The sequence below is a fragment of the Hippocampus zosterae genome, chromosome 18 (genome assembly GCF_025434085.1).
Source record: "Hippocampus zosterae strain Florida chromosome 18, ASM2543408v3, whole genome shotgun sequence".
Taxonomy (NCBI): domain Eukaryota; kingdom Metazoa; phylum Chordata; class Actinopteri; order Syngnathiformes; family Syngnathidae; genus Hippocampus; species Hippocampus zosterae.
Window position 1 is genome coordinate 11,440,496 of NC_067468.1, and position 9,923 is coordinate 11,450,418.

The 9,923-nt window shown below is 43.5% G+C and overlaps 2 protein-coding genes across 2 annotated transcripts in view; one reads left to right on the plus strand and one right to left on the minus strand.

The window, feature by feature from the left end:
* LOC127591334 (endoplasmic reticulum metallopeptidase 1) overlaps positions 1–5,497 on the minus strand; it is a 12,214-nt gene extending 6,717 nt beyond the window's left edge. The window contains exons 1-6 of the mRNA XM_052051354.1: positions 5,006–5,497; positions 2,968–3,275; positions 727–854; positions 547–652; positions 225–371; positions 8–100 (exon numbers count right to left, since the gene is read on the minus strand). Of these exons, the coding sequence (XP_051907314.1) occupies positions 8–100; positions 225–371; positions 547–652; positions 727–854; positions 2,968–3,275; positions 5,006–5,274 (1,051 nt within the window). The 5' untranslated portion in view covers positions 5,275–5,497. The remainder of the gene's footprint in view (positions 1–7; positions 101–224; positions 372–546; positions 653–726; positions 855–2,967; positions 3,276–5,005) is intronic.
* A 1,016-nt stretch (positions 5,498–6,513) lies between these two features.
* oaz1b (ornithine decarboxylase antizyme 1b) lies at positions 6,514–9,317 on the plus strand. The gene is given in 6 exon segments (XM_052051380.1): positions 6,514–6,738; positions 7,741–7,789; positions 7,791–7,877; positions 7,953–8,125; positions 8,375–8,460; positions 8,555–9,317. Coding segments are annotated over 6 exon segments (651 nt in total). The 5' UTR covers positions 6,514–6,613; the 3' UTR covers positions 8,686–9,317.
* The last annotated feature ends 606 nt before the right edge of the window (positions 9,318–9,923 follow it).

Sequence of the window (9,923 nt, forward strand, 5' to 3'; positions counted from 1 at the left end):
TGTATACCTGCTCTCTGTATGGAGCCTGTGAGGATCCTGTCGGCGGTGTCGTACTTGGTATGATAGATGAAACCGTTCTCGATGAACGCCAGGTCAATTCCTGCAGAAAGCCCAAATAAAAGGCATATTCAAATTCAAGCGTTTTTTTTTTTGTCGTACACACATAGCATCCCTGAGGAATGAAAACGAAGGGAATAGTTTTATAGCCCCTTCCATTTTGTTACCTGGGATGTTACCGAAGTCCCTGTAGATTCGGAAGTCCGTGTCAGAGGGGATGATGCCGCTCTGAAAGACCTCCTGGCCCACCACGGAAGCGAAGGGGTGCTTGGCAGCGCGCACATAGGCTTGGACCAGCCACGGGTTCTCCGGACCTGTTGGGACCAAAACGCGGAGGTGATGCTGTGGAATTTAAGACACGGCTGTTATGTTTCACGGCTTGATATGATATTTGTCAAATGGGACATTGTTTAGTAAGCATGTAGGAATGAAGCGGCTCCAATATTTAGTCTCGGTTTTAAAATGGCTATTTGCCGATAGCTCACTTACCCGTCTGGAAAACGACCTCCTTGCCCCCGACGCCGGCGGCCTCCAAGTTAATGAAGGCTCTCACCTGTTTGGCCCACAGGTGCTTAGTGATGAACCCGTGACTGGCCTACGCAGACCAGACAAAAACAGATGTGGTCAAAACAAAACAGGCACGCGTCCTTAGGCTAGATCCTGCACTACCTGTAGGACATTTTCTTCCGCCCCGTTGAAGAGGAAGATGACACCGTGGCGAAGAGGAGTAGACTGGTTGGCGAGCGAGTGGAGGACTTCCAACATAACGGCGCAGCTAACGGCGTCATCGCTCGCACCTGAAGATGAGGACAACGGTAAAAATGGCAACTTTCTAACACCGCATAGCTCAGAGAATTGGGGTCGGGGGAATACACCTCAAAAGTTTTATTATTGTAAGAAGTTGTAATATTCTCCAGACACCTTTCCATATTTTAACTTTACAGTTAATATTGACGATGACATTACGGATAAACTCCTGAGGGAAAATAACCGTTTCAAAACTTGAACAGGGGCAAGGGTGGACCAGCTTCCAGGAACAGATTCGTGGCGCCACACCATACGATACCAAAGGGCAGTTGACCTAGCAAAAAGAATACAAACAACGTAGGAATAAAAGGCAGGAAGCCGTGTGTGAAACACGCCAGGAATGCGTCGACCTGCTGGGGCTCCGGGGCCGGCTGCATTGTGTTGACGATGGCGAGAGAAAAAAGGGGGGTTGGTGGTAGTTGGGGTGGGGGCTACCCCATGGGAGGAAGAGAATAGGGCATGTGATGCCGAAATCTTTAGTGTCGAGGCGTGACATTGGCCAAGAATTCTTTGCATCCAATTTTTTTTTCCATCTAAAGGCCAAATCATGTGCTTCATCTTTGCGGATCGGAGGCTTAGCGCTTATTTGTCTGTCTAGGCTACTGCTGCCATCCCTCTTGTGAGCAACGTTCAACCTCGGTGCCTCCAAAAGTCCTCAAACGGGATTTCAAACCAGCCACCGTACCAAAAATGTGAAGTTTGCTTTTGAACAATAACCTCCAAATGCCAGCCTCTAATCTGTTTTTGTTGTTGTTCATGAGAACCAGCTAGCTCCCTAACCAACCAATAAAGGATGAGGAAAACAGAACCTCCACACAGGGTTCGACATTCATGGTGGCCCGATGGCCCTGGGCCAGTATTACGCTGTCTCAGCTCACGACGTTAACTTACAGGCGCTGGCCTGACTGGGCCAGTGGAAATTTCTGAAATAGGATTAAATCACCACGTTCTCCCTTTTTTAACATGCAAAGGGCCGTCTCGTTAAAACACGTGATAAAAGATCTTGCCTTACCACACGCAGATCCTGCCTTACCAGTTTCTTTTATAACATTTTCCTGAAAAGTACAAATATTTCAGTTCTGTTATATAAGGAAATTATTTTTAAGGAAATCAGTAAGTTGTCAAGGCTTGTGCTACTTCCTGCTCCACATCTGAGCAATTTCCCTTTCTCACGGGTGAGGAAGCTCATACATGTGCATGCGCCGAGCGAATGTGATTCTCTGCAAGCGACTCGTGGGTATATAGAAAAATTCCTTTTCAGAAGTCAAGAAAAAAAACGTGAGGGAGAAAACGAAAGAACAACTGTCTGTTTCAAACCAACCGGTTTTGAAGTACAACTGAAGTTTAGATCAGATTGCATGCAAATTACTCAAGAAATATGTTCAAGTAGTATTCAGGAGACATGCCCACGCTTGATAAAAACGTGATGTTGAAAAGTACATCTCGAGTTTTAGACCACCTAATGGCACGGCTAGTTTTTACTCAAAACCTTTGGACCTGACTAGTGGAAATATGAAGCTGCTGCAGTGTTATGACAAGATCGACGGCATATCTGAGGGGCTCAAAAAAATCTAACCAAACCAAAACAAAAAACATATCCAAAGCCTTTCTCGGCAGTGGGAACAAATGAAAGGTAAACTTCAGTTTCAGTAGGGTGCTTGAGGCAAAAGCACCAAGGGGGAATGGGGGGGGGGGGAGTCAATGTTCAATTGTGCCGCCTTAATTATAGGTACAGGACGTAATGGTGCTTTTTTAAAAAAAAAAACATGTCACAATTTTAAAGTTCCCAGGTGTTTTAATAGAGGGCGGTGACATGCTTTTGTCAAACATGTCAAGAATAATGGAAAGAAAAAAAAAATCTCAGCGTATCTCTTCGCCTTTCCAATTTGGATTTTGTTACCTCAATAAATGTAACTTATTAATTATAAGTAACACAATTACAAAATTGGGAAAACATGTATTCAACTCTTTTCAAATATATTTTCTTTTCTTTAATCGAGCGAGTCTAGCGCCCTGTGAGGTATTCTTACACCGCTGCGCAAACTATTCACTGCACGTTTGTAACTTCTGAGACGTCATACGTCTCGAGGGCAAAATTCATACCCGGACTGTTGGCCACAGTGTCAAAGTGGCAGTTGGCCAGCATGAGATGCTTCGAGCCACCTTTGGGCTCCAGGCGCACAACGATGTTGGTGACACGAGCATAGAAGCTGGTGAAGCCGCCGAGGAAGTCGATGGAGAAGGAGCCAGTGGGCCGCTGCACATCCACGCTAAGCAGATGATGCGGGCCCACCTCAGTCATCGCACGGACTTTCTCGATCTGCTCCAGCAGGAATTCCACCGTCAACACTTCATTCTCGTGGCTGCCGACTGGCCGTGGTCCCACGCTGACGATGCGTTCCAGGTGCTGCCTGAATGCAGAGAGATGCTATCTTCATTTCCAGGCTTGAGTTTAAAGGTCACTTTGCATTCTTTGGAGCCATTTTGACATACATGAATTAAGTTGTGAACAATTTCCACTAAGGTTTGTGGATGTTTTACAGCGCAAATAACTGGCGACCACTCCAGGGTTACCCCGAGCTCTCGCCTGCAACCCTAAAGACTAAACCCATCGATAGAAAATGGATAGATTCTTAAATGAAGGTGTGTCGCAGGGGTCCATTCTTTGCCCATTTTTGTTTTCATTGTTAGGATGTGCAACTGTATGGCTCAGACATGCCTTCTGTTGTGAATTGACACATCATGCAATTGAACTGAATTTAGTCTCAATTGCAAAATGGAATCATTGGCAACAGGCTTTGAATCGGTTCAATTTTGTAAATTCACATTGAGAAAGTGGCCAACACGACGAGCGCTAATCCTGTTTGGCCACAATTTTGGACAGCTGAGCTCCAGAGAGCCAGTGTGGTATCATAATCCGTGTCGCACAAGAAAGAATATTTTTTTTCTGTCACATGGTTCCAAAGCCTGCTTTGCGACACACATAATGATCCAAAGCTTTGGTGAAAAAGAAAAAGGAATGTCAGTTACTGCAAAATGAAAGCACCTTTGTTTGCGCTGACACATTTTAGGAAATCTTGATGTAGATCATTGTCATCATGTCAAGTGCGCTGTTATTTGTTTTTTTAAATCGACTGTTTTTATGTCATCATTCTAATCATAAAGAACTATGAACATTTGTACCGAATGTGCCCAGTGTTTTTATGGGGATTGCTTTCATGTCACATTGTAAAAACTCGAGCTGTCCCAATACGATCATGTGATAGGATGTCAGGGTCGATCGGATTATTTTGAGATGATCTGCATTGCTTGAAAAAAATTATTATATATTTTTAATTTACTTATGTCGCTAATTATTTATATATTAAATTAAATCGCTAATTTGATGCTGGGGTACAATGACATTGCCAATACAATGTAAAGTTTTGTAATGGCAGGAAAAAAACATCCACACAAATACTTGCACAAAGTATTTCTTGTCATCCTTGTTCCTTATTCTCCAGGAATGACAAATCAACCCTCGCTGAACCACACTTAAATGTTTCCAATATAAAATGTTCTATGGACAAAGAAAATCTAAGTGAAAATTGCCATCATCTCAGGAAATAAAATTACCTATATAAACTATAAAATGCTATCTATAAAGCGGAGCACTTCATGATCCAATTGGCTGTAAAAAAAAATGTGTTCATTAATTTAAAGTGGGGTTAACCCCTCTAGCTCTTATGTGAAATAGAATCGTTGATCATTTAAGATCTTTGTTCCTACGTTGAGAATTTTTTGCAGTATTATGTTTTCAGATATTATTTGGGGATATTCAACTTTTATTTGTCCAGTGTCCAGTATATTAGAACACTTCTTACACTGGCCACAAGGTACACTTGCAAGGCTGCTAAAAGCAAGCTCAGCATCAAAACATCTGCCTTGAACTTCAGCGTGTTGTTCTTGTGGTTGTACTTTGCAACATAACGCTATGTTTATTCAGCTAAATTTGAATGGTGTTTATTCTCAACATAATACCTGCATGTCACTTTACTTTGCAGGCTCTTTCAATGCGGGTCAGATTGGAAGAAAGGTTAGCCAGACCGTTAGCCGCCTTAACTGAATGAAACCCGGTTGGGTTTCCGCTCGGGCTACTCACCTGGCTCTCTCGGCGTTGAACTCCCCGCTCGCTTTCCCTATGACGAGCTGGTGGAGGGACAAGTGAACGAGTGCCCACAGAAGCAGAATAAACACGCACACCAGAAAAGTTGCCGGACCCTCTCGGAGCAGGTCCAAGCTCACGTCGGGCTTCCTCTTCGGCTCACTAACGCCGCCGCCGCGGTCCCAGGGGCTGCCGTGGCCCGGTGCTACATAGCTCTGCGTCCCGAATGGTGGCTTTATTCTACGGACGGTTGTGTCGCTCTCCATTTTATGGGCCAGCGGCACATCAGCTGCAAGCGTCGCTCCAAGGAGTCGCAGCTTGTCTTTTTCCCCCCTCCACCTTCCGGGATGGCGGACGGGAAGCAACTGGGGACAAACTGCGTAATGGGGCGTGTCTCCGTGTAACGTCACGATAACGAGTCAAAGCAAGCACTTGTTTGCAGTGATTTTACATAACCGTTGTTGGAATGGTACCTTGAATGTGAATAGTGGTGAAATAAGGATAGACATCAGGTGAAAAATACTATCTACTTTTTTTTTAAGAACAGGGGACTAGTTCTATTATTTAAATGTGACGTCACTGATGGGTATCCATCTTCTGTGCAAACACGCGAGATAGATATGTACAGTTCAGGTTTTGTTCAAATTACTGAATACAAAGAGTAAATGAATTATCCGATAACCTGTACAGACCATGAAACAATGTATTCGTATGCATAATAGGTCTGTTTAATATTGAAACTTAAAATTTAAAAAAAGTAAGTTAGATAATCAATGAAACTCCCAACAATCAAAGATGTTCACTCAACCAGTATATCACTGTTAGAAGTGTACTTCTGTAAATGTTTATGAATACCACAAACAAATCTTTTCATCAATTGTTGTTACCAAGACAACTGTAAAGTTCCTGGAGTCGAGATTGTTATATTTAATGCTTATACTGCTGACAACAGAAATGATTTCCATACATTGGATGGAGGATAGCACCCATCTTCTGTTTTTGTTTTATGACCCCAGTACTTTTCCATTACACGTAGCCTAGCTAGCATTTTGTTCGGCAAGTAGAGTATATTAAAATTGTATGTGGTAGGACTTTTGTCACAAACAAAACATATTTATGACGACCGGGATATTCGTTTTTGTGACCCTTTTGTCTGTCGAAAAGATGTTCTTGATCAGAGTCATGAGAGAACCTGCCCACGCACATATTAGCATCAGTAGCATTTGACGTATTCGTTATCAGAGGGCGTAACGTACAACGAAATTACGTCTTCTGTTTCCGCTTTTATTTGAAAAATAAAATCCTTTTTTCAGTGAGATTGCATAAAAATGTTGTCACAACAAGCACGTTAATTGACGCAGCAAAGTTAAATATTTTATATTAGGTTTAGGTAGTGATCTATGTGTACTTTTTGCCCATATGAACCAGTAGACATCACTTTCTTTTGATGTCGCGATGATTCAAACGGAAGTGCGTTAACATTCACCGTGTACCTTGACTTCGTCACTCAAACAAACTACCTTCAACTTTGGTCCGTCACTCATCACCAGGGCATAGCGGGGAAGAGATCATCTGTCGGCCAGTCGTGTCTCTACCCGAGGCCGGATGGTAAAATCCAACCTCCAGCGGATCCTAAACAGTCATTGCTTTGCTCGCGAAAAGGAAGGAAAACAACAGTCTCTCACTACCATGGCGGATTTGAGTAGCGGTATTTGTGACATGATTGCAAAGTAAGTAAGCAAGAGAGCTAACGGTGCTAATCGACGTGTGGGGGGAGGGGTGACGACAATCCGCTCAAGTGAAATTAAATATGTATTCATAATACGGAATACCGCACCTCTTAGGCTCTTCAAACATAAATTCACACTGAGTTACGAAAGTGATACGTTAAATTGTCGTTTGTTGCCTATCGCTCGTTGGCTCGCTACGACTATTTACGCTAACCGTTCATGCTAGTCGGCCAGTATCTGAGTCGAGCAGTTAAGGCTAATCAGTGCACTAACGTCGTCGTAGTAATTAAACTTCGCTTCAATGCAGTTTTGATGACATTCTGGTAAACATTTCACCTTTATCCTGCGATTGATACGTACGCCTAAACCCACTTCCTCGTTTAGCATAAGTGCGTCACCATGCATGCAATACTGTTGTGCTTGTAACGCTGCTGACAACGAACTAGCAGTGTTGATTGAAGTCTAGAAAATACGTTTTAAAGCTTCTAAAAGGCATCGGGTACGTTATCATGTCAGAACAATATTTTTCCGCCCCATATCGGTCTCGTGACTTGTGGCCAAGTTGAGGCCGTTATGTAATAGACGGCTGCGCTTCGAGCGACGTCACATTACGTAATGACGTCTCCGGGGGGGCCCCAACCAGCGTAAACTCGGCGTCACCCGTGCGTGTGGGCGTCAATCGTCGGAATAAGGAAATATTTGGCTTAGCCATGTAGCATAACGTTGAATATGGCAGCAAGCAAGCCACCAAAAGAGCAAAGACAACCCAGCGACAGGTTTCCACCTCGTTTTCTCGTTTTTTCTAACGGGGCCTTACCTGATTATTGTTTTTTTAATGACAACATCTAAACCATTTTTGACATTGAGTGTAAATCTAATAACCTGGGGTGCAATACAAAACGGAGGCCCAAAGTTTACAATACAGACAATAAATGCAAATTCAAACGAGTTTTCTATTTTCGTTCCATTGCTAACACTGCTTTTTCTGTGCCCGCCTTGCAGTCTGTCCATGCACTGTAGTACCCGCGGCCCAGGGCCTCTGTGGTGCTCCTGATGCCCCTCTCCCACCCCTGAAGATCCCAGGTGGGCGAGGGAATGGCACACGGGATCACGCTCCTGCAGCTCGGTTGCTCCACTCAGTAAGTCGCAGCCCTCCTGCCCGTCCGCTCAAAGATGACGAAGGATTTAATTTTGCCCCCTCATCTTCCCGCCAGGACCTGAAGTTGACCGTTAGTGAGGAGCCAGCAGGCAGCGGTCGCCCCGGGATACTCCACTTCCAAAGTCATCTCACGGTCAGCAAGGCGGTTCAATGGGACGCTGTCGTGAGCAGCAGCGCTCTCTTTGTGGAGATTCCTCTCGAGCCGCTGCCCGAAGGTAGCAAGGAGAGGTGAGCCCTTTTCTGGCGCAAGTGCGTACTGGAGCCGATGGCGGCTAACGTTTGGGGAAAAAAAAGCGGGGTACATGCTCGATTGGTTGCCAGCCAATCACATTGTAAAAATACATCTGTAATTTACCAACTCTTGCTACAAGTTACCTGCCCAAAAAATGGCCACATACAATGTTTACTGGTTTAATGCTAATTGTATTTTCTAATATTCTTGAGGGCTTTTTTTGTCCGATTCTATTTTGTTTGCAGCTTAGCGTCTCTGTTGGAATACGCTGAAGAACATCTGAAAGTGGTCGGCGTCTTTGTCTGCTTCTATAAGAACAGAGATGATCGCGGTATGTATACACACCAGGCCTCGGATAACGCTGAACTGACATATTGAACATAGATGCATGTACTAATGACGTGCTTTTTTTTTTTCCCCCGTAGCCAAGCTGGTGCGTACATTCAGTTTCCTGGGCTTTGAGATCGTGAAACCGGGCCACGCCCTCGTCCCGCCTCGACCAGACGTTCTCTTCATGGCCTACAATTTCGATAGGGACTCTTCCGACGAGGAGTAAAACCCAGCCCCTTTCCCGAAACCTTCCAACCCCCCCCCCCCCCCCCTTTCGTTCCCCTGTTTTGTGTTTATTGATCTCTTGGTTGTGTTCCCCCATGACCATCAAGTTTGGGTGATAGGGAAGGAGGTTTGCCTTTTGGCTTGTTTAGTGTTAGCTGTGCATATGTAGCTCTGCTTTGTTTACCCATTGAGTCGTTCTATTGTTTGAATGTACAACATTACAAAGGTCTATTTTATTTCTTTATTTACATTCTGGTACTGCGGCGACAAAATGGCTGCCATGTTTGAATCTTATTTTTCAGGGGGACCACTGTGTAGCATTCACTAACATCCACTTATGTTAACAACCCCATTTATTGGTACTTAAATAGCCACACCATTTTAGTGAAGTCATTTTGAACATGTAAATTAGACAAGAAGGGGAATTATCCAAAGGTTTTTTTTTCTTCATTATCACCTTTAAATCGCAATTGTTTTCATGTTCTGTTTTCTGGGTTGATTCATGAGGGAAGAAAAGCTGTAATGTTGTGATTGGACTGACTGCATCTGCATTCCGTTTTGTTTCATGATGTTCTACTGGCATGTTGTGCTCCTGTACCTATTGTGCTTATAGTAAAACAACCCCAAAATCTACCCCGATGGTTCATTTGAAATCAAGGCTTTTAAGACCTCTTCCCCTAACAACAAATATTGTTGGAACAATTATAATCTGGTACACAAAAATGTTTAGTTCGGACTTTGATGTGCTAAATGCTATTAGTACTCCACATACACAAAGAAAAAAGCTTGTCTTGAATCCAAATATTTAATAGGTACATATTAAGTATTATGACATGTATAAAACATGATGCAGTGGAACTCCTCAACAGACTGGCGAATGCGCTCGGCAAAAAGAAATGATAGGGAAGTAACTCAAAACCTATGAGAAATCGGACAGATTTGAAGTCTTAAGAGAAATGAAATGTGACTCTTAAATTCTTCGGTGGGGTGCAAGAATGATTTTTAAGTAAAAGTAAAAACAGCACTGAAGCCAAGCGTCCACAAGACGTCTAAAAAGGGGTTTTAGCACTGTAGGTTCACGTACAGAAGGAAGTCACTGCAGGAAGGAGCGCTATTTAGTTAGCCACAAACAAAACAAATCATTAATGCACATCACAGTTCCGCCTTGAAAAGACCATTTATAATTGCATGTTATGAAACAACAACAACAACAATAACAAATAAACCTGAATGATTGAA